Source organism: Humulus lupulus, chromosome 5 (assembly GCF_963169125.1).
Source record: "Humulus lupulus chromosome 5, drHumLupu1.1, whole genome shotgun sequence".
Lineage (NCBI taxonomy): Eukaryota > Viridiplantae > Streptophyta > Magnoliopsida > Rosales > Cannabaceae > Humulus > Humulus lupulus.
In genome coordinates, this window is record NC_084797.1 from 102,308,582 (window position 1) to 102,334,134 (window position 25,553).

A 25,553-nucleotide genomic window follows, 5' to 3' on the forward strand; every position below is an offset into this window, starting at 1 on the left:
GGGAAAGTCACAACGAGGCTTAATACTTGACTTTGGGAAAGTCAAAGGGTATTTTAGGTATTGGATGGTTATTTAGGTTATCGGGTTATGGAAATAAATAATTTGAGATATATTTGAGGTTAGGAAGTCTAGGTGGGAATACTGGGGAATTTTACCATTTTGCCCTCGCGGACGTTTCCGGCACCCGAGCCCCGGGATTAACTTAATTGCCTAAGAATAGACTAAGTAAACACAGAATTCGGTGGAACATTAGGAACCGACCTTCTCTCCTTTTCTCTTTCTCTCTCAAAGGAAAACCACTAGAACCTAAGGAAAACTCAGCTGGAAACTCTGCGATTTGAGCTAGAGTTTTGAGGGATTAGCTCAGTTTTAGCAAAGGAATTCAACCAGGACTGAGGTAAGGATTGAATCATACTTTTTGTTGTTGAAATTCTGTGGTTTTGATTGAGTTCTAAGTGGTTTTTGGGTTTTGAAATTAAAGACTAAATTGAAGCTAGGAACTTGGGAGTTAGCTCAGTAATTGCTTAGAGAATTGATTCTGCAGTGAAGGTAAGCTCAAATTTATGATTTAATATTTGAATTATGATGTTTTCATGGCTGGTTTTAGTGTTCTTGAGCCTTTGGGTTTCAGAGATTGAAGTGGGATTTTGATGAGTTTTTAGGCTAGGTTTTTGTTGGATTATGTTGCTGGAATCATGTTAGAAGTTTTGTGATAATTGAGTTATGGAATTAGGATGGTTTTGAGTGAGGTTTGAGAGTTAAAAATGGAGGTTTTTCTAGGTTCAAAGGGGTCGGGCCGCGGCATGGTTCTTGGTGAGCCGCAGCCCTGTGAAGCTGATGCATGCTGAGGAAGGAGGGCGGGCCGCGGCATGGGGCTTGTAGGGCCGCGGTCCGTGTCTGGTTTTGGGCATGGGGGAGCCTCTGGTTGGGGCCATGCCATGGCATGGGAGGCTTGAGCCGCGACCCTTAAGGGAATTTGGGATTTTAAGCATGATAATTTAACCTAGGGTGCTCGGGATCGAATCTATTACCGTGTTTGGTGGAATTCGATGTTCCGGAGACTAGAACCTTATTTAGAAGTCCTTTTACAATTATTAATGGTATCCCTTATCTTGGTTGTGAGTAGGTATAAGCTAGGGGCTCGGGAAATGAATCGTGCTCAAGAGGCATCTCGCGTAACCAGTACATTTGGAAACTAAAGGTAAGAAAACTGCACCCGGTTGTGGATTTATAATGGGACTAAGGGTTCCCTATTTTGTATGCTTTGTGAATGATGGTATTATGCCATGTAAATAGTAAACAAACGGCCTAAGAGTGCCGAAGTTTACACTAGCGCACAGGGCATGGCTCAGCCACTGGTAGCTGAGGACAGCTTATTATGCACTAAGCTCGGCTTAAGCGGGCCGGAGTCAGTGGGATAAACAGAGGGTGCGACCTAAGGTGTCGACCCTGATTATTGTGTGATTTAATTGTTATTATTGATTGGTGGATTGTTATGTTGTATAGTTGGGTGTTGATTAGCTGAATCTTTGGTTGAATCTTCATGCTTTGTAATTATTGTGGTATGTTAAGTGTATAAACATGCTTAAGGGGTTATCCAAATGTTATTGTTGCTTGTTATATAATATGATATCTTTTCTTGCGGGGCCTTGGCTCACGAGTGCTTCGTGGTGCAGGTAAAGGCAAGGGCAAACTTGATCAGCCTTGATTTGGAGAGCTCTGAGAGCAGAATGTACATGATCAGCTGCTCAGCCGCCACGGTTGAGAGGGAGACAAGAGTAGGAGAACCAGAAACGTCTGTTTTTCCCTTAGAGTGGCTAATGGTTGTTTGAACTCTAGAAATTTTGTAAACTGACTTTTGAACGTTGTTCCTTTTTGGGATCCCATATGTAAAAATGTTTAGTTATATGAAATGTACCTTTTGAGACCGAAACCCTTTTAACCCTAGTTCATTAGTGGTTTCTGTATCACGTTTTTCACTGAATGACTTGATTAGCAAGTCCTGCACCTATATAAGTACACAATGTAGTGGTCTTGGCTATACAGGGCGTTACAAGGTGACTACATCGTCACATGGCTAAGGGTACGGAACCCACACTAGTGACTCTATGGTCGCTCATTTGGTTTACATTAGTGACTCGCTCATCAGTTACTCATCTGGTTAAGCTAGTGACTCAGTCACTCATTTGTGAAGGGTGCGGAACCCGCATTAGTAATTTACACATCTGTTACTCATTTTTTGTGTGGCTATAAGCTCTGGATGATTATCATGATCATCATTTGATATTATATACATGCAGTAATGAGTTTTCTTGCTGGGCTTTGGCTCACAGGTGCTATGTGGTGCAGGTAAAGGGAAAGAAAAGCTCACCCAGCCTTGAGAGGAGAGCTTAGGTGGTGATGGGTACATATGCGATTGCTTGACCACCACGGCCAAGGAGTTTCTCGGAGGAACTAGGAGGTTAACCCTATTATTGCCGCTTAGGTCGGCGGGTTGTAAATTTTACACTGTAATGGCCATTTTGTATTGTAAATAACTTGTAAACGATTTTATGGCTCATGAACAGTTTTATGTTTTAAATAAAATATATCATTTCCTTTTTGATTAGTTTTTCACCTTAACCTGTTAATAACACCTAGATGCACATTTATAACCAAAGAACTCAATTAGCGAGTTAAGCACGGTTCAAAGCTCATAGTAATGGTCTTGGAGTAACTAGGGTGTTACATTCAGTTTCTCTAACCCTTGTATCATTTCTATCGCAGGGTATCACCAAGAAACTGAACCGATCTTCAAATTTCTTCACAACCTTCCAAAGTATCCTTAGAATCACCTAGACTAGAGTGGACAATTCTCAACACATGAGATAGATACAGAGAGAGAAGAAGAGAAGAGAATATAGAGGCTTAGAAAATGAGTTTTGTTGTGGAGAAAGTCTAAAACCCTAAAACATCAAAACTAGATCTTCTGATCATCTCTTTTCAACTCTCACTTAGCATTCATTTTATAGGATCAATTAGGTCACTTATTTAATTAAAATATCAATAAAATAATTGGTAATATCAGCCATTAGGTCGAAATTATCATGGGCTTTAGGCCTGTGAAATTTCTCATTTAATTATAAGCCCGTTGGATTTAAAATCAAGGCTCGTATTATTTTCTATTGATTAATTAATTAAATAATTATTTAAATCCTTCATCAAATTAATTATTTATAATTTGAACCTTGATTTAAACTTATTTATTAATTTATACACCAATCTATCTTAATTAATAAATCTGCCGTAAAATCTATTTTCTTCTCTAAATTGCATAACTATGTAAAACTATCCAAAATTGGTCTGATCAACTTTGATAATTCTAATTGATAATTGAATCAATTAATTGAGACTATCTAGATGATTTTATCCAAGGTACTGTGGGGGCCATGGGCCTATGAAATCAAGCTCCAATAAATTATCATAAATTTAGAAACTTTTTACTTCCTCGTGACTCCACTAAAGACTCAGAATTGCACTCTTGAATTCATAGAACGCTCTATAAGCAATATAGATACGTTATTAGTTATCCATTGTTACAACCATAATAATCACTCAATCCTCTATAGACGGTCTACAATGAGATGTGACTAAAATATCGTTTTACCCCTCATTGTGTTTTATCCTTAAAACACTTAGTTCCTTGTAAATGATATTTCAGTAAACTAATATTAATTACTGAAATGAGATCTTTATCATTTAGCACCTTGAACCAAACTAAAAGGAAACCATCGTTTCACTTCTTCATCAGAAGCTATAGATGTTCATATATATGATTAACACTCCAACTCAATTATACTACCGAGTTCCCAAGATGTAAGTATGGGCTAGTCCGTAGAGTAAGCTGGTAATGAACAAGTCAAAGAACTCAAATAATACAATCAGTTAGAATACTAACTACTCAGAATTGAGATTGAATTGACCTATGGTCAACTATATGATATGACTAGAATAAATAATAATGGTATGTTTTACTTATCTTATCTACTGTCAATATCGGTCCAGTCTGATGTAACAAATACATCCGATCTTATCTACTTTGCTAATGTTCTGGAAAGAACATAACACTACAATATGTAAGTAGATTAAATCGTATATTGGCAAGTCAGTGTAAATCTTGTGCATTGATTAATCTTAGGACTAAGTTATTTTTTAACATAAATAATCATATTTATATTCCACTATGATTACGTCACTATAAATATGATTAGCTATATGCTCGGGATTTAATAAAAAATTATATTAAACAAATAATCATGAAAATAAAACATGTGAGCAAAGTGATTGACCAAGTCAAAAATGATTTCTATTCTTTTATTGATAATAAAATGAGATTACAAAGAAATTGAGTTTTAATTAGGACATAAAACCCCAACATATACACCCCTTTAAGGATTCTTAGCTACCTCAGTTATCAACTTTTAGAACACTTATGCCTCTGGTGAGGTTGATAAGAGTTTGGCGATTACCCAAATTTTTATTTGAGGAACCTCGATGGTGGAATATAAAGTTCATTAAGCAGATATTTTGGGGATTGATAGTAGCCTAATCGTTAATATTCCATTGAGTTTTCACAACATGGGCGATAGAGTATTTTGGCATTTTGATCAAAATGGTCATTATAATGTTCGCTCCGGCTATAAAGCGATTATGAATGCTGACCATGATCGGTCCTCCTCTTCTTTGGATACTCTACTGAGGTAGTGGAGATATATGTGGGGTTTAAATATCCTGTCAAAGATAAAGTTGTTTATATGGCGTGCCTACCTTAGTACTTTTCCCATGTCGTAGACACTCAACTCAAGAGGTATCACTGTGTCTTTGAGATGCTTTTGTTGTGGTGAACAGGTTGAGTCTTTATCCCATTCATTGTTCTCTTGTCCTTTTTCTTTGGAATGTTGGGCACTCACACCATGGTGGGAGTCAATCTTAGGTTAGGGTCAATTGTATTTTGACACTGCTTCATTGGACATGTTTTCACAACTTTCTTTGGAAGATTTTAAGGTTTATACATATATGTTGTCGCACTTATGGTTTGAGTGCAACAAAATCAAACAAGGTAAGTGTAGTCATGACCCAAAGGGGGTTTGTGATTATACTCTGCTAAAGGACCATAATAGACTGTGCATTGGTGGGAATAATGTGGTTGTTACTTCAACTTAAGGACCATTACGTTTTGGCACGTAGACACATAATCGAATATGGAAATCGTCCAATAGTGTGTGCTTCAAATAAAACGTGGGATGTTGCCCTTTGTGTCCATTAGGGTCTTATTGGTGTGAGTGTCGTGGTGCGAGATGAGTTTGGCCACGTTATTCTGTTCCACTCTGTTAACTTCTACTCCTCTTGGTCTCCATATACAGCAAAGCTGTTGGCCTGTTTAGAGGAACTAAAATGGTATCACCGTGAGAATATAGTGATGCATTGCTGGGAAAGTAATTACCGAAATGCCAAGCAACATGCAATGCACGCTTGCTTAGTTATATTAATAGAATTTATTAATTATTTTTAGTAAACTTGTATCTTTGTTATATAAATTTCAAATAAATAAACAATATTATATATAAAAGAATGACATAAACATATTAAGAGAAAAATAAAACTAAAACAGTGTTTATGATTGTTTTTTAAATTTCTTCTATATAATAAGTGTGTAGATAACGGAAATTCTTGGTTTTAACGGTTTTTTATTTTTTTAATGTTAACTTTAACGGAATATTCTTATATTAAACAGTAGTTTGTAAACACTTAAACTTAAATAAATAATTAATTTTTTTTAAATAAGATATTTTTAAGATATTTTACAATAATAATTATTTAAAAATAATAAATAATCAAATAAATTAAAATAATATATTTTAGAGATATTTTTAAATGATAATTATTTAATAATAATAAAATCATATGTTTTATAACTTAAATAAAATTTAATTAAACTCAAACTCACTTATTAGAATAATATCATATTAAACATATAATATAATCTACTGTCAATTAGCAACAAATTTTTTTTTTTTAAACTAGCAAGAAACTTAAATTTAAAATCTACTTATAATGTTTAATATTACGTTAAACATATAATATATAATCTCTTGTTGTCACTTCCAAATTAAAAAACTAGAACAAACATAAACTTAACAAAAATAAATAAATTATTTAATTAAAATATGATATTTATTTGAAATTTATATGACATTAATATAAATTCAATAAAAATAATTAATAAATTCTACAAATAAAACTAAGCAAACGTGCATATTGCACGTTACTTGTATATAGTATGTATATAATATGATAACTTTTTTAAACATAAATGATAATTTTTTTAATAAAAATTAAGATTATGTATTATGTATTATTATTATAATGATATTTTATAATATTTAAATTTATATTAATATAAATTTTAAATATCTAGTTTTGTATTATATATTATTATAATATTTGAATTCATATTAATATAATTATTATATATCTAGTGATTTTGTATTATATATTATTATAATAATTTTGTTTTATAATATTTGAATTTGAATTTATATTAATATAATTATTATATTTGTAGCTTTATATTAAATATTATTATAATAATAATATTTGAATTTAAATTTATACAATATCTATTTTTGATTAGTTTTAAATATATATTCTGCTAAATAATTAAAAAATTTTGTTAAATATTTATAATATTTCATTAAAGTTAACCAAATAAACGGCTAAAATAAAAAAAACATGGATTGAAAACTGAGGTGAACAACAAAATCCAGTCACTACGGCAGGTCGTTGTTTATGGAAGGGTTTTTTGTCGTTCGTTAGTTTGAGTAAACGTGTCAGATAATAATAGAGGAGGCTTGGAGTCAACATGGAGTCAACTATATGAACACACCTCTCTTCGTAAACAAAAACAATTTGTCCCCGCCGTTTGAGCTTTGGGTCCCTAAACTAAATCGAGCAAAGTAAACGCCGTCAAAATTTCGCAAACTCTACTTGCTTCATCAATGGCTTCTGCTAATGTCGTTAACACTTCTTCTTCTTTCCACTTTTGTTTATATGAACTCTTCCGTTCTTCTGAAGTTTTTAAATTGAACTTCTATACTTCTTCTGCATGGCTTTTTTATTTTTTCAAGAGAATATTATTTAGGTTAAGCGAATTTAAATCATTTTTCTGAAAATTTGTTGTTTCGAATATTTGCAGGTGGACAATCGGGGCTCCTTCGGGTCAAAACGCTCTCGCAATGATGGTAATCTTATTTTTTTTAAAAGAATATATATATTTATTATCTTTTGTGCACTATTCTTTTTTTTAATTTTCGTGTCAATTACTAAATTTTATCTGTAATTCTCTTTCTGTTAATGCGTGTTTTATTTCTACATACAAGAGGAATTGACAATATTATCATAGAGATGAATGTTAAATACGGTTGCTATGTTGGCTTTAGTTTTTATTATTTTGAGTTATGTTGCTTTCTGTTATGAATGTTTGGAACAGTCGCTATGTTGGCTCTAATTTGTTTTATTCTGTGTTGAGTTGTTTTATGTTATTTTGGGGTCCCATTTTCAGAATTGTTTGATTTCGAATTTGACCTTGATTCTCCAGTCTTAACTACATTACAATATAGGGTTTTAATCTATTTGTGGTTCCTTTCTATGGTAAATGTATCACCAAGATTTTGTCTTTTATACATTCTGTCTTATTTCCTAAAGTTGGAGCCCATTGCATTTTAGACGCTCGGAGTGATGGAGATTGGACTTGTCCTGAATGTGGAAATATTAACTTTGGATTTAGAACGGTTTGCAACCGCGCAAAATGTGCTGCTCCTCGTCCTCCAGTATTGCCAAGTGTGAGTAATTGAATAATTTTGATGTATTCTTTTATATTTTGTAGATTGCAATGCATGTGTAGGAAATCAAGCTAGTAATTGGTTGTCAGATGTTGACGGCAAGCCATTTATGTTTTCAATTATTTTTCAGCTTCCTAGGAATTCCTATTTATTGTATTTATTTTTGAATATGACGGGTCTTAGTTGTTTGTTGTATATATAGCCTAGTTTTATGTTTTAAAAGATAGAAATTACATAAATAAAAATAATTTCTCTCATATTATTTTCTTCATGGTATCATAGCAATAGTCTTCAGCCCTCTCTTAAAAATTTAGGGTTTGGTATTCTTGAGGTTCAATCTTATAAAACCATTTTCGAGTGTTATTGTATTCTCACCTTCGGCCCATGGAGATTGCCCAGCTTCCGATGGGCGAACCCCCGAACTTTGGTGCCCAACAAAGTCGCGTGTGAGCCACACGCTCCTCTGCCAGCTACGCCATGCGTCGGCACGTGTAGGCGCATGACTGCCTCTGACGACCTCTTTTTCTGGCGTCTTCCTCCTCGGCGTCTTCCTCGTCTCCGACGCACCACTCATCCGTGCTCCTTTGCCTTGTCTCTGCTGGTATTTCTCTATGGCAGCACAAAGCTCTTCACAATATTTCTCTTTAGTTGCACAACAAAGCAACACTCGTGCACTCTAGGTTATTCAAATCGCTATACCCATTGGATTGTGGATTCTGGTGCTTCAGACCACATGACAGGTGATAGATCACTATTTTCATTTTTTTGCAAATGCTCCAAAGATAGCACTGTCCGCATAGCAGATGGCTTCTGTTCGAGAATAGACAGAATTGGGACACATAGTAGATGGCTTATGTTCGAGAATAGACGGAATTGGGACCATAACAATCACACCAAGTCTTGTTTTAAATTCTGTTCTTTACGTTCCCAACCTTGATTGTAATTTAATCTCAGTGAGCAAACTGAATAGAGATCTAAGTTTACTGCTAATTTTTGTGTTTTCAGGATGTGGAATCGGGGATGATGATTAGCTAGGCTGAGTTCAATAAGGGCTTGTATTTGCTAAAAATTAAAATCCTTTCTAACCATGGAAATCATTGTTGTCTCTCTCTCTCAGTGTCAATCTCTTACATCAGTAAACCAGTCCAACAAAATCAGCACAAGCACATTATGGCATTACTGTCTAAGTCATCCAAATTTCGTGCACCTCAAACACTTATTCCCATCCCTATTTGTCAATATAAACCCTCAGTCTCTCCAGTGTGATATTTGGCAATTTTTTAAGCACTCTCGTCACTCTATTGCCCCAAGACCTCATCAACCCTCTCATCCCTTCTCACTCAGTCACGAGGATATTTGGGGACCATCCAAAATTCAGAATATCAGTGGGACACATTGGTTTTTGTTACTAGTTGACGATCATAGCCGCTCAAGTTGGACATTCCTCATGAAAGAAAAGTATGAAACAAATCAGATTTTCCAAAACTTTCACAAAATGATTCAAACCCAATTTCAAACAAACATTCAGGTATTAAAATCCGACAATGCTCGTGACTTCTTCAATTTTGTCCTGGGACCATATTTGCATTCGCATGAGATTATTCATCAAAGTTCTTGCGTCGACACACCACAACAAAATGGTGTGGCCGAACGCAAAATTCGTCATTTACTTGAGGTAGCTCGATCATTACTTTTTTCATCTCATGTTCCAAAAAGATTTTGGGGTGAAGCTGTCCTCACAGCCACCTATCTCATAAATAGAATGTCCTCACAGCCACCTATCTCATAAATAGAATGTCATCACGAGTCCTAAAGTTCAAAACTCCGCTGCAAATCCTTCTTGAATCATATCCTCACATCTTGTCTCAAATTCCCCTTTCCTGTCTTTGTCTGTGTTGCATTTGTCCATGTTCACTTCTCACACCGAAGCAAACTCGATGCCATGTGTCCTTGGCTACTCATCCAATAAAAAAGGCTACAAATGCTACTGTCCAATTTCCAAAAAGTTGTTCCACTCCATAGATGTCACTTTCTTTGAAGATTAGTCTTATTACACCAATTCTACAATTCCAGGGGAGAACCATAGTTAGGAATTGCAAAATTGGGACTTTCAGTTGAATCACATGAGCCAAGAAATTCTCATCCAATCTCTTAAAGGCCTATTCACATTCCTAGCAAAGAGGTCCTACCTCAACATTTAGCCAAATCCAATGAGCCAAGAACTCCTCATCCAATCTCTCCAAGTCCTGTCCCATCCCAAGCAAAGAGATCCAGATTTACTCAAGGAGAAAGAAACAACTAGTAAGCATTGGGCAAGCCACTACACAAACTCAGCAAGGTCAAGAATATGATCCGATCTCATTCATCCTTGAAAAAACACCGGAAGACGCTAGACCTAAACCTATTATGGAAGAAAATGTGTTAGATGATCTGAACATCCCCATTGCTCACAGAAAAGGGGTGCGCTCTTGCACTCAACATCCCATTCACAATTATCTGAGTTACTCAAGCCTATCTCCTACATATAGAGCCTTTATCACCTCGTTGGACCAAGTTCAGGTTCCCACATCGGTCCAGGAAGCCCTACAGATTCCTGATTGGAAGGTTGCCAATGGAAGAACTTAGAGAACTTGATAAGAATGAAACATGGATCCTCATAGATCTACCTCTTGGCAAACGCACAGTTGGCTACAAATGGATCTTCTCAATCAAGCATAAGGCGGATGGAAGCATTGAAAGATTCAAGGCCCGCTTAGAGGCCAAAGGGTTCACTCATTCCTATGGCATTGATTACCAAGAGACTTTTTGTAAAAATGGTGAGGAAAAGATCACATTTCTTTCAGTATTTTATTTCTGTGATACAAATTTACAACCTAGGGCTAGTATTATATAAGCTATACACTAATCACAACTTTAATTACAGAATACTAAACAATCCCTATAAATGAGGGAACTAGAAAGTCACACCCTTTGATTTCCATAATTGTCAACACTCCCCCTCAAGCTGGACTATAGATATTGATGAGTCCAAGCTTGTTTATTAGGAAATCAAATACCTGTTAGATAACCCTTTTGTGAGAATATCAGCCAGCTGATGATCTGTTTGGACATATTTAATGCTGATAATTCCTCCATCATTCTTCTCCTGAATAAAATGACGATCCACTTCAACGTGTTTAGTTTTGTCATGATGTATAGGGTTATGGGCAATACTAATGGTAGATTGGCTATCGCAATAAAGCTGAATAGGGGCTTTATATTCAATCTTCAACTCCTCTAATAGGCATTTGATCCCTATTGCTTCACACTCCATGGGCCATGACTCTATATTCTACTTCTGCATTGCTTCTAGCAACCACTGTTTGCTTCTTACTTCGCTATGTTACCACATTCACCCATACCATTGTGCAATATCCAGATGTAGACTTTCTATCATCAATTGAGCTAGCCCAGTCTGCATCTGTGAACACTTCAACTTTCCTTTCAGTTGTCTTTTGGAAGAAAAGATTTTTTCCTGGAGTTTGCTTAAAATACCTTAGAATTCTATATACTGCATTGAGATGTCCTTGACATGAATCATGCATATATTGACTGACAAGACTTACTGCGAAGGTAATATCTGGTCTGGTGTGTGAGAGGTAGATTAGCTTTTCTACTAGCTATTGATACCTTCTTTTATCAACTGGATTTCTTTCAAACATCCTCTTTTTGTCTCCGAGCTCAATTAGAGTTTTGCTTGGCTTACTTCCAAGCATACCTGTCTCTTTTAGAAGATCAAGAGTATATTTTCTTTGGGACGCAGAAATAACCTTCTTGCTTCTAGCAAATTCCATCCCTAGAAAATACTTGAGTGAACTGAGATTCTTGACTTCGAACTCTTTTGCCAACATTTCTTTGATCAAATTCATTTCTTCATTGTTGTTACCAATGATAATTATGTCATCAACATACACAATTAACACTGACATTTTTCCCTTCTTGAAGTGTTTAATAAACAGAGTATGATCAGTCTGACCTTGCATGTATCCAAGTCCCTTGACTGCTTTCAGGAAACGGTTGAACCATGCTCAAGGAGATTGTTTCAAGCCATGTAGAGACTTGTTCAGCTTGCAGACTTTAGTTGTATTGGGAGGATTTTCAAAACTTGGGGGTTGACTCATATATACTTCTTCTAAATCACCATTCAAGAATGCATTCTTCACATCAGGCTGATGCAACTCCCAATCCAGGTTCACTGCAAGTGAGAGTAGTACTCTAACAGGGTTGAGTTTGGCAACTGGAGTGAAAGTTTCTGTGTAATCAATTCCGTAGATTTGAGAAAAACCCTTGGCAACTAACCGAGCTTTGTACCCCTCAATAGATCCGCTAGCATCGTATTTGACAGTAAACACCCATTTGCACCCTATCACCCTCTTTCCAGGTGGCATTTCCACTAATTTCCAAGTTCCATTCTGTTCGAGTGCTCTCATCTCTTCAAGGACTGCTGATTTCTATTGAGTACCAAGTGTTTCATCAATATTCTTGGGAATCACAATATCTGACAAACTAGAGGTAAAAGATTTAAATGGCGATGAAAATTTTGAATAAGAAATAAATTGTGAAATAGGGTGTTGAGTGCAAGTTCTAGTTCCCTTTCTCAATGCAATAGGAATATCTAAATCAGAAGGAGGTTTAGAGGGTAGAGGACCTGGATCTTTTGAAAGTAGTGAATCTACCTCCGGATTGGGCTCTTGACTGTGATGGAGATTCGTCATTTGTTTATTCCTTCTGGAGTATACCCGTAGTTCTTTATGTTGGTCTTGAGGAGAAGAAGTTCTATCGTTGTGAGAGGGTTGATGTTCAGGCTTAGAAGAAGATTAAGGAGTGATTTCAGGCTCTGGAGAAGAGACAGGAGTGATTTTAGGATCTGAAGAGAGAGAGGAGGGGATAGAGGCAATTCTAATTCCCACGACCATTAAGCTTCTTGCTCGTGATGATTATGATTCTCCCCCTGAAGCGAGGTGGGAGTGAAGTAAGGAGTATTTCGAAGAAGGTGACATCACGTGAGGTATAGGATTTTCTGGTGAGAGGACAATAGCATTGATAGCCTTTCTGTGTAGAAGAATAATTCAAAAACACTGTCTTAATGGCTTTAGGATCAAGTTTACTCTGATTTTGAGAGTGAATGTGAACAAAAGAAGTGCAACCAAAAACTTTGACTGGCAGAGAATTGGTGGACACATGAGGATACAGAGTTTGAAACACAAAGTATGGTGTTTTGAACTGAAGGGGTCGACTGGAAAGGCGATTAATGAGATAAGTAGCAATGAGGACATCATCACTCTAAAGATATTTTGGAACATGCATGGTAAGCATGAAAGCACGGGCAACTTCTAATAGGTGACGATTTTTCTACTCAACCACCCCATTTTGTTGTGGTGTATCCACACAAGAGCTTTGATGAATAATCCCACAATAAAGGAGAAAGAGACTAAGAGTAGTATTGAAATATTCACTACCATTGTCAGTACGAAGTGTCCGAATAGAAGTTTGAAAACTCCGTTTGAATCATATGATGAAAGTTTTGAAAAATAGGACCAGCTTCAAACTTATGTTTAAGCAGATAAACCCAAGTGATCCGTGAGTGATCATTAATGAAAGTAATAAACCAACGCTTACCATGAGAAGTAGTAACTTTTGAGGGACCCCAAATGTAACGCCTTACGTCACCATGACTGGCTGACTCTGCAAACCAACACGAGCCTTTCCAGCGTGCTTTGTCCTCACTCGCATGCTTCCTGGGAAAACTTCTCAGGAGGTCACCCATCATGAGACTACTTCAGGTCAAGCACATTTAACTTTGGAGTTCTCAAGTGATGGGCTACCAAAAAGAAGATGCATCTTGTTGGCATAGGTAGTACCCTGCATTTAAGTCTTCTTCAATTGTGTAGTTCCATACTTACATAGTCTTAGAATCATCACACTTGACCTTCCTTAAGCGATGTGGGATTGCACAACTTTTACCCGATTTTTCCCCTTGCGGATCATGAGATTCTGATTGTCACAATCACCCACCCTTAGGGGTCCGACGTCCTCATCGGCTACACTTTTGGCTGGGTCAAGGCTCGGATACCATTTATAACGCCTCACGTCATTATGGTTGCTTCTTGGAATGACGACTGACCCTACAAACTAATACGAGTCTTTCCAGTGTGTTTTGTCCTCACTTGCATGCTTCCTAGGAAAATTTCCCTGGCTGTTACCCATCATGAGACTACTTCAGGTCATGCACGCTTAACTTTGAAGTTCTCAAGTGATGGGTTACCGAAAAGAATATGCAACTTGTTGGCATAGGTAGTACCCATCAATTCATTTAAGCTCTTCAATTGTGTAGTCTCATATCTACACAGTCTTAGAATCATCACATTTGACCTTTCCCAAGTGATGTGGGATTGCATAGCTTTTACCTAGTCTTTCCCTCTGCGGATCACGGGATCCTGACTGTCACACCAAATGTCACTATGAATAAGAGAAAGGAAGGGAAGGTGCATGCATTTTTGGAGGGAAGGAAACCCGTGTGTGTTTAGCAAATTAACAAATATTTCATTGAAAATCAGCATCCTTTTTATGAATAAACAAAGAGAGAAATAATTGTTTTAAATATAAATAACTTGGATGCCCAAGTCGACAGGACCATAACATAATTTTTTGAGAAATTGAATCAAAAACAGATTCTGAAAACATAGGAATTAGAAATAGATTTTGAATCCAAACGAAGTTGAGAAGGTTGCTCTCTTCTTTGTCCATCAAAGATATAAAGTCCGTCACGAATCCTAATACTGCCAATCGTCCTCCCTGATAATAGATCCTGAGAGTGACAAGAATTTGACACAAATTTAGCAAGGTAGTGATTATTAGCAGTTAACTTATAAATAGAGATTAAATTGCATTTCAAAGACAATACATAAAGAATTGATTTAAGATATAAATCAGCAGACAATGTAATGGTGCCAATTCCTACAATAGGAGAGTAAGCCATCTGCAATTTTGACACTAGATTTAGTGGAATACGGATAATATGAATCAAACCAGTGAGGAAAACCTGCCATGTGATCAGTTGCGCTGGAATCTATTATCCATGGTGTTTGAAGAAAAATTACCAGTTTTGATAGAAGCAAAGGTGAACTGGTTATGGGCCTGAGATTGGGCTTGGATTTGGGTAGGCCCACTATTATGAGAAAAACTTATTGTGGGACTGAACTTGATAGGTGCAATGATGGGTTGATGATGGGCCAAATTGGGATTAGAATTAGGGATGTCGGTGGGTTGTGTTTGGGCTGAGTAAGGCCCAATCTTTTGAGATGAATTTTCTTTACGTGTAGACATGGTGACTTATGCGACCCAGGGACCGATTGAACTTCAGAGAAGTCCGAGCGTCTAAGGACTGTGCACGCCCGAGACTAGGGATGAGATGGATGCAGCAAGAGACTTGGAGTCGAGAGCTCAAGCGAGAGTGATGTCGAAGATTGTGGTTGAGAGCTCCTGAGTTGGAAAGGATGCCGAGAACTTCTGGGCGCCGTACGATTCGAGAGGACACCGGAGTGGTGCGATGGGGTTCGGTCGAGAGCTTCAGAGCTGAGAGCTTCAGAGAGAGTTGCAGGAGGCCGTGCGACTAGGTGACGGTGGTCGAACTGGAACTGCCAAGAGAAGGTCTGGATGTCAAAGAAAGATGTGGCTGGGAACAAAAGGAAACAGAGAGGACCGAAGGAGCCTTAAAGCTTTGATACCATGTAAAAATGGTGAGGAAAATATCACCTTTCTTTCTGTATTTTATTTATGTGATACAAATTTACAACCTAGGGCTAGTATTATATAGGCTATACACTAATCACAACTGTAATTACAGAATATTAAACAATCCTTATAAATGAGGGAACTAGAAAGTCACACCCTTTGATTTTCAAAATTGTCAACACGTTTGCTCGTGTTGCTAAGTTGAACACCATTCGAGTTCTCTTGCCGATTACAGTAAACAAAGAATGGCCTTTATTCCAACTTGATGTAAAGAATGTATTTCTTAATGGAGATCTAGTGGAAGAAGTATACATGGATATCCCTCCAGGATTTGAGGGCAGATTCACTAAGGGAAAGGTGTGCAAACTCAATAAATCTCTTTATGGCCTCAAGCAATCCTCTTGAGCCTGGTTTGACAGGTTTACAAAAGTTCTAAAGGAAGATGGCTACACTCAATGCTAGTCAGATCACACTTTGTTTGTAAAACATTCAGTAGGGTGAAAACTAACGGTGTTAATAGTTTATGTCGATGATATTGTGGTTACAGGAAATTTCATGGAGGAAATTACTCATCTCAAGCAGCTCCTCTCCAGTGAATTTGAGATAAAGGATCTAGGACAATTAAGATACTTCCTAGGGATGGAAGTAGCAAGATCCAGCCTAGGCATCTCAGTCACTCAACGAAAATATGTCATCGACTTCTTACAGGAAACAGGGATGATTGGATGCAAGCCATTTGATACACCGATGGATCCTAATACCAAACTTGGAGCACAGACAGACAAAATAAAAGTTGATCGAGGAAGGTACCAACGTCTTGTGGGAAACTTAATCTACCTAAATCACACTCGGCCTAATATAAGCTTTGTTGTAAGTGTTAGTCAATTTCTCAACAATCCCGCAGGGGAACACATGGATGCTGTCTATCGGATTCTTAGGTACCTCAAAGGAACACTAGGAAAAGGGCTAATGTTCAGAAAAGCTTTTCACAGTGTTATACCCAAAAAATAGGAAGATGCATCCTAGGAGGCTAAGGGGAATGCATTCTAGGAGAGTTAAGGGGAATGGTCCTAGGAGACCCCAAGGAGGATGTGGTCCTAGGAGACCCCAAGGAGAAAGTGGTCCTAGGAGACCCCAAGGAGGATGTGGTCCTAGGAGACCCCAAGGGTGTGTAGGAGGTAAGCCTCCCAAGGTTTTCTAAGTGTTGGCTCGAACGTGTCCAAGGTAAGTAGCTAAGGAGGAGGAGTCTCATGCAAGAGAATGGAGACTTAGATTTTGATAAGGAGAGCCTATACAATGTTCGATCGGACATGTTTGGGAGATGCTAAAGGAGAATGCCTTGACCTTGTCCAAGGTGAGATGTCATGGAGGAGGTTGCCTCAATGTTGTCCAAGGTGAAGTGCCAAGGAGGTTGTCTCGGACCACCTTGGTCCGAGGAGAAGCCAAGGAGATTGGTTCAAGGAGGAACATGGCATGCTAGAGGAGAGTGCCATGTTAGAGGAGAGAAGTGCATGTCCTACCACCATGCACGTTCAACCCACCCAAAAACATGTCCTACCACCATGCATGTTCAACCAGCACTTGCATGGGTAGTGAGTAGGAGGTGGACCAACTAGCTAGAGGAGACTAAGTCAGACACAACTCCAACAACATACGCGGGAATCTCTCATTCTTCCCACAAATGGGGGGTTTGTTACATTTCGAATTTTGAATGTTTAAATGTAATAAATATAATAAAATATCCCTATCATAAGGGGATATCAGTTGAGGATCCCAGGCCTATAAATAGAGAGTTTATGGGATGAGAGAGGGCTTCTTCTGCTTCTTCTTTCTAGAGAGAGAAAATTGGGTCTGTTTATTCTAGAGAGAGAGTGCTGAAATTAGAGAGAATTCTTGTATTTTCACAATCTGTACTGAAGAAACTCAGTTGGCTCAGTCCATCTGATCTTGAGTATAGGTCTATAAATCACAACTCTAAGTGGATTAGGCTATTACCGACAATCGGGGCTGAACCACTATAAAATCTCTTGTGTTCTTTATTTTCTTTATATAAACTATCTGTGTATTTATATTCTCTTGAAGGCTTGTCGTTATTGACGTTCTCACGTCGTTGGCTAAAAACGCAGTCAACACACAGGGATCTTAAAATCTACATAGATGCAGATTGGGCAGCTTCTCTCACTGATCGAAGATCCACGTCTGGATACTGCTCCTATATTTGGGGAAATCTCGTATCTTGGCGCAGCAAGTAGTAGCTCGTAGCAGTGCTGAAGTAGAATTTCGTGCCTTAGCACATGGAATTTGTGAAGGAATGTGGCTGAAACGCTTACTTGTTGAACTCAGAATCCGCCGTGAAGGCCCTCTAAATATTTTTTGTGATAATCAATCAGCTATAGTAATTGCAAAGAATTCAGTCCATCATGATAGAACCAAATATGTCGAAATTGATCGTCATTTCATCAATGAGAAGATTGAAGGCAAGATCATCACCTTGAAGCATGTTCCCTTAATCTTAACTAAAACTCTCCATCGCCCTAATTTCAGTGAACTCGGCTCCAAACTAGGAATCAAGCTAGTAATTGGTTGTCATATGTTGACAGCAAGGAATTTATGTTTCCAATTGTTATTTGACCATCCTAGTCTATAGGAATTTTTATTTATTGTATTTATTTTTTAATATGAAGGGTCTTAGTTGTTTATTGTATATATAGCTTACTTCTATGCTGTAAAAGATAGAGAATACATAAATAAAAATAATTTCTCTCATACCATTTTCTTCAGCAAGTGTTATTGAGTAATCAGTGTCCAAGTCAAATCTTCTCAAATTTTGTTCAAACCAGGGGGAAGGATAGAAAAGAAACTTAAATATGGGATTTTGGTAGTTTGGAAATTGTTTCTTCAGGTTGGAAGTTCTGGGAATAACAATATAAAGAGGACAAGAGTAAAACTACCAACCTGGACTTAACAAGCATGTTAGCTTAGAATAGTTTTGTATATCATGTCTTTTCTGTAAAGATGTCATGAAATTGAGAATAGGAGCTATCGATCGACTGAGGCTTATCTGTAACTCACATACCATTAATTTTTTTTTTCAGCATGCTCCAATGACAAGTCATTACAATAACCCTCCTCCCTTTTATATCGGAGGTTTTGGGCCTCCTCCAATGCCATATGGAGTATCCACCAGGTATGGGTCCCCAATTCCACATTCTGGAATGCATTACGACTATGGTGCACCCCCTGTTGCTCATGGAGCATATGGCCCTCCAGTCCCCACATTTCCACCCGGAGGTTATGGAGGTTCTCTCTTGCACTCACTCATTGTGTAATTTCTTTTCAGTCATTTGTTCATAATTAGTAGAACAAAGAATTTGCTGCATAGAAAACACATGGAGAAGCAGTTAATAAAGTTTTAATAGGATCAAAGAAGAGGAATTAAACTAAACATTTATTCTTCTTATATTTAAATATTTTGGCCATAACTTTGTCAAAATCTTTGAATTCACTGGATTTCCCAGTTCCATTATTGACAGCTATCACAACGTTTTTTGGACTTAAAATATGATGCATGGTTGGTACCATTACATATGATCTATACAAAGCATGTAAGATACATCTCACTGAAAGGCTTGTGTAACTTATAGGTTTTGGTGACTCAGGAATGGGTTACGCATCACCTTCAACTATGAATGGATATGGATTTGGTTTTCCTGGATCTCCTTGGTCTGGAGGAATGAGTATGATACCTGAAAATCCTGCTTCCAGGAAACGCCGTGGGGGTAATTTCTGCCTTGTTTGGAGACCCATTCTGCTTTTACTATCATCTTTTCAGGCAGTAATGTAGCGGTGCTTGATTGCTGTAATAGTTCACGCTTTTGTTATGTTATTTCACCCTCTTAATGCTGAGTTGCCTGTTCTGTTCTGCCTCATATCACATTAAATTTGTAGAATTTCTCTAATATCTTTTCTGAGAAATGGTTGACTTGTAATGAAGAGGCTATGTACTTGTTAAAAATTGTTTAGTATGTATGTATTAACTGTGAGTTAGTCTTTAGAAACTTTTATCTTCTTGAGTTTGCAGGTCCAGATGGTTCATATGATGGGGATTGGATATGTCCCAAATGTGAGAATGTAAACTTTGCTTTTAGAACTGTATGCAACATAAAGAAATGTGGAGCTGCCAGACCTTCTCTTGTAAGTGTTTCTTATAATTAGTTTAATTAATGGGGTGCTATTCTACTGTTCCTATTTCACACTGATATATTTGCTACTTTCATGGTCTTCAAGAATGGACTTTCACACTGATAAATTTTGTACCGTATGATGAAAAGCATGGTTCAAATCAGTTGGGATATATCTAAGAGGCCTAATGTTGGCTTCATCATATTTTCAGGTTATGTTTGTAAAATGGAATTCGGTTAAAAAAATATGAGAGAAAATATAGAATGATTATTTGCCAACAACAGATTAGGAGAAAATAAGTTGAAAATAAGTTGGATACAAAGTTGTAATATCTTTTTGTTAACAGTCAGAAAATAAAAAACAGAAATCAAAACGTTACCAAAGGATGGTTCAGTTTCCTAGTCTATAGGAATTCTCTTTTATTGTATTTATGTTGTATTAAAGATGGTTTGATATAAAAACTTGTATATAAACTCAATTTCTAGGTTGTAAATTTACACTGAAAATAAGAAACATTTCTTTTTCCTCACCATTTTTTCATGGTATAAGAGTCGTAAGGCTTTTTTTTTTCTTCTCGGCAATTTTTCTGTCCTGCTCCGGTTGTCCTCTCCGGTGCTGGCAGCTTTTGCAACTCCAGGTGACATCTCCGGCATTCCTAGCGGCTTCTACAACTCCACGCGACATCTCCGACGCTCTCGGCGGCTTTTGCAACTCCACGCGACACCTCTGGCTGTTGTGGCATCTCCAACAACCTCTGTATCCTTCTGCCACCTTGCACTTTGTTTGTCCAGCCTCGGTTGCATTCTCCAGTCCGGCACTTCATTCGTCCAGCCTCCGTTCGTTGCCCTCAGTCCAGCCCGGCATCACTCAGCCTCAGTCACACCCTCCAACTAGCAAAAAAAAAAAAAGGGCACATATTGCCTCGGTCCGTGAGCCTTGGCCTCTTGACACACAAGGTGCCAAAAACTCCTTTGATAGATCCATCCCCACTTGCCGGCTCTAGCCACGTGTGAGCATGTCAGGTAGTGAAGAAATCTCCTCTCAAATTAGTGGGCCTAACTCAATTCCAGCCCAAACTCAGGCCCAGAGTCAGTCCTCTGGCTCCATTTATAGTCATGATACCAGTTCTTTCCACATCACAGCCTACAAACTCGATGGTAGGAACTATTTACAATGGGCACAGTCAGTAAAGTTAGTCATTTGCGGACGTGGCAAACTCGGATATCTCACCGGTGACCTTGCTGCCCCTCCATTGACTGACTCAACCTACAAGGTATGACAGGCTGAGAATTCTATTGTCCTTGCATGACTTGTCAATTCAATGGATCCAAAGATTAGTCGCAGGTATTTATTTTTTAAAACTGCTAAGGAAGTATGGGATGCTGCTAAAAAAATGTACTTTGATCTTGGGAATGCCTCAGATTTTTTTAAATTCGTATCAAACTCAAAGAAATCAAACAAGGTAATCGCACTGTTACCCAATACTTTTCAGACTTACAAGACTCGATTTGTATATGGATACCACTCCTTTGTGTGCTACCTGCACCACTCTTTAGCACCAACAATTAGAAAAAGAGCGGGTCTTTGAGTTTCTTACTAGGTTGAACCGTAATCTTGATGAAGTTCGTGGTCGTTTGGTGAGTCGTTCTCCGTTTCCTGACACGGAAGAAGCTTTCTATGAGGTCACACGTGAAGAAGCACGTTGTCGCGTCATGCTCACTACTCCAGAATTATTGCCTGTAGAGAGTTCAGCTCTTGTCTCAAAGTCTGGTCCACCACCATTTGGCAGATCAAATCTTGTTCCTCGACCTAATTGCAAGGGTGACCGACCTTGGTGTAATCACTGTCAACGTCATGGTCACACTCACTCCACTTATTGGGAAATTCATGGCAAACCACCAAATTGGACTCCCCGTCGCTAGAATGACAAAAAGGCCTACCAAACCCAGACTGAGAGTAGCACTACTCATAGCAGTACTGTTGCCCCTTCATTCAGTAAGGAACAACTCGAACATTTATACACACTCCTTAGTCAATCATCCATAAAACCCAAGTCTGGTCCAGAGTCTCATAGTGCTTCTGTTGCACACTCTAGTAATTTCTCTTCCTCTTCCCATACACCATGGATCATCGATTTAGGGGCAACTGATCACATGACAGGTTTACTTCATTTATTTGATTCTTATAGTCTCTGCTCTACTGCTCTACTGCCTCTAGTGTTAAGATTGCAGATGGTACTCACTCACCTATTGCAGGAATTGGCACCATAAAATTGTCTGCTGATTTATTTCTTTTATCAGTTCTCTTTGTTCCTTCTTTACAATGCAACTTAATCTCTGTTCAAAAATTAACCTCTAATAATCGCTGTCTTGCTAAATTTATGTCTAATTCTTGTCAATTTCAGGATCTATCATTGGGGAGGACGATTGGCAGTGCTAGGATTCGTGACAGACTTTATTTCTTTCAGCACCCGAACAAAGAGCTGCCTTATCTGCACTGTTTAACTTCAAGTTCTATTTCTAATTCATCTTTTGATTCAACTTCTCAAAAAATTATTTTCTGGCATTGTCGACTTGGACATCCAAGTTTTTTTATATTTAAGTCATTTGTTTCCTTGTTTTTCAATAAAAATGTTGCTGATTTTCAATGTGATATTTGCCAATTTGCTAAATATACTCGTGTTTCATTTCCTCACAAACTATATACACCCTCTAGCCCTTTCTCTCTTATTCACAGTTACGTATGGGGACCATCTAAGGTCACTACTTCTTCTGGTAAGCGTTGGTTTATTACATTCATTGATGACCATACGCGAATTACTTGGGTGTACCTTCTTAGGCACAAATCTGAAACCTGTTAGGTATTCCAAAACTTCCACAAAATGATCCAAACATAGTACCAGACATCTATTCGGACACTTCGTACCGATAACGGTACTGAATACTTCAATACCACTCTCGGTCCCTATCTTCTACAAAATGGGATTGTTCACCAGAGCTCATGTGTGGAAACTCTACAACAGAATGGAATAGCCGAAAGAAAAAATCGTCACCTCGTAGAAGTAGCCTGTGCTATTATATTCAACATGCATGTTCCCAAATATCTTTGGGGCAATGCTGTACTCACTGCTACTTATCTAATCAATCGCCTTCCTAGTCGGCCTTTTCAATTCAAGACACCATATTCTATTCTTCAATCTCTCTATCCTCACATTTCCACAAATACTCTTGCCAGTCAAAGTCTTTGGGTGCACCACCTTTGTCCATGTGCACTCCCAACATCGGAGTAAACTTGATCCTAAAGCCATAAAAACAATTTTCTTAGAATATTCTCCTACACAGAAAGGCTACCGCTATTACTACCCCTCACCAAGAAAATTTACATCTCCAGTGATGTAACTTTTTTCGAAAATACTCCATACTTCACTCCCACTTCGCTTCAAGGGGAGCATATTCATCACGAGCAAAAAGGGATGCTAGGCAGTAAACCTAGAAAAACTCCAATCGAGCTCGGAGACAAGAGGAAAATGTTCGAAGGAAACTCAGTTGACAAAGAAAGGTACTAGCAACTAGTAGGGAAGCTTATCTACCTCTCTCATACTCATACTCATACTAGACTAGATATTGCATTTGCAGTAAGTCTGGTCAGTCAATACATGCATGATCCATGTCAAGGACATCTTAATGCAATATATAGAATTCTGAGGTATCTAAAGCAAACACCAGGAAAAGGTCTTTTCTTCAGAAAGACGACCGAGGGAAAAGTTGAAGTATTCACATATGCAAACTGGGTTGGGTCAGTTGATAGAAAATCTACATTTGAGTATTGTACAATTGTGTGGGGCAATGTGGTAATATGGCGAAGTAAAAAGCAAACAGTAGTTGCAAGAAGTAGTGCAGAAGCAGAGTACAAAGCCATAGCCCACGGAATATGCGAAGCAACATGGATCAGACGCGTGTTAGGGGAACTGAAGATTGAATATGAAGCTTCCATTCAGCTTTACTGTGATAATTAGTCTATCATCAGTATTGCACACAACCATATATATCATGACAGAACTAAACACGTGGAAGTGGATCGTCACTTTATTAAAGAGAAGATTGATGGGGGAATTTTCAACATCAGTTATGTTCATACGTATCAACAGTTGGCTGATATATAGTCTAGTTTGAGGGGGAGTGTTAACAGTCAGAAAATAAAAAACAGAAATCAAAACGTTACCAAAGGATGGTCCAGTTTCCTAGTCTATAGGAATTCTCTTTTATTGTATTTATGTTGTATTAAAGATGGGCTGATATAAAAAACTGTATATAAACTCAATTTCTAGGCTGTAAATTTACACAGAAAATAACAAACATTTCTTTTTCTTCACCATTTTTCACTTTTCTTACTATTGAAATACATGAAGATGGGGGAATTGAATAGGATAAAATTATCTAAAGTTTTTCAATGAGATTAAGTTATTTCATACTATGGCGATTGTTTAAGTTTGATTAATTTTTTCAATTTCCTCTCAAATTTTATAATAAAATCACATGATTAAAATTATTCAATCCTACTCTCCAAACGTGAACTTTGTGTAAAACTAAGTCCAAAGCCAAATGTGGATTTATTACTTCTGAATTTTCAATTTATCTATAAAGCTAAATCTTAGCTTTACTGTATCTGGTGTATACATGTTCCGGTAGGCATAAGGCAAAATCTGGGACTACGATTTGTTCTCATTAAATAATGTTGTATATTCTCATGGGATTATCGTCTTTTTGTAGGGTTCTACTAATCAGTCAAATGCTGGTGCTCCTGAAGGCAGCTGGACTTGTGGCAAATGCGGCAACGTGAACTACCCCTTTCGAACTGTTTGTAATAGGAAGGAATGTGGAACTGAGAAACCTAGTTCTTGAAATTTACTCAAATACTTTCTGGTTTATGTTTCGTGTAAAAAATCCACAGATTTCACCTATTGTTGGGAACAGAATTTCAAAATCAAGACAAATTTGTTCTCGGAAATATATTTGAAATGGTTATTTCTGACAAAAATGAGGACGTATCCCTTATTTACTTGTGTTTCTTCTGATCTGTTGCTTTGGTATTACACGCAAACATTGTATTTTCTTGTATGACGAGATGCCATTGGTATGGGCTAAGACTCTGATGCTAACGTTTGGATTTGAATTGGTTTAGTTAGCAAATGTTCTCTCTTGGTTAGGTTCATGATTTGGTTTTGGAAAAATGCCCCGTCATGTTGGAGAAGAACAAGCCTTTTATCTTTTTCGACAGGAATGAACTATACATATCATCTCAGGTGATTCATTGTACACGACACAATGTACTTGATAAAGTCAAGTCAATTAATGGTTGTCGTTTCTTACTATGTATATATTCTGTTATTTCTTCTTTGCTTTGTAAAATAATGGTTGTCGTGTGTGTTGATCCCATTTATACAAACAGCATATAGTTTATAATGAGTGGTTTATAACATATTTATTTTATTTAACAAGAGGTTGATGTTTTTGTATGTACAATTCATGTCTAAAATGTACTTTCAATTTCAAAGCCTCACAATTGTTTCCAATTAATTACGCTACGAATTGGCACACAATTGTCATATCATAGCTGGAATTTTTTTTTAAAAGGGTTCTCCGACCATAATATTGTCGTAACATATGGATGAGAATTGAACATTTTCAATACAGGAAGCCAACAAAGACAAAGCATCTT

At 37.4% G+C, this 25,553-nt stretch overlaps 1 protein-coding gene across 4 annotated transcripts; it reads left to right on the forward strand.

Annotated features, from left to right (window-relative positions):
- Nucleotides 1-6,896: 6,896 nt before the first annotated feature.
- Nucleotides 6,897-24,872, forward strand: LOC133777557 (ranBP2-type zinc finger protein At1g67325-like). Of its 4 annotated transcripts, XM_062217229.1 has the most exons (8): nucleotides 6,897-7,052; nucleotides 7,235-7,280; nucleotides 7,744-7,880; nucleotides 18,749-18,953; nucleotides 19,298-19,432; nucleotides 19,735-19,847; nucleotides 22,240-22,345; nucleotides 24,605-24,872. In XM_062217229.1, the coding sequence occupies exons 1-8, from the start codon at nucleotides 7,038-7,040 to the stop codon at nucleotides 24,613-24,615; spliced, it is 768 nt and encodes a 255-aa protein (XP_062073213.1). In that variant the 5' UTR covers nucleotides 6,897-7,037; the 3' UTR covers nucleotides 24,616-24,872. The 4 variants fall into 4 exon arrangements, with proteins under 4 accessions (XP_062073213.1, XP_062073212.1, XP_062073211.1 ...); XM_062217228.1 differs by lacking the exon at nucleotides 22,240-22,345 and having other exon boundaries at nucleotides 19,313-19,432; XM_062217227.1 differs by lacking the exon at nucleotides 22,240-22,345 and having other exon boundaries at nucleotides 6,898-7,052.
- The last annotated feature ends 681 nt before the right edge of the window (nucleotides 24,873-25,553 follow it).

Bases quoted from the DNA above. Each gene is read 5' to 3' on its own strand.
- LOC133777557 (XM_062217227.1), top strand. The intron at 7,881-18,748 runs GTGAGTAATTGA...TTTTTTTTTCAG, and splicing joins GTCCTCCAGTATTGCCAAGT to CATGCTCCAATGACAAGTCA. The intron at 19,848-24,604 runs GTAAGTGTTTCT...GTCTTTTTGTAG, and splicing joins GAGCTGCCAGACCTTCTCTT to GGTTCTACTAATCAGTCAAA.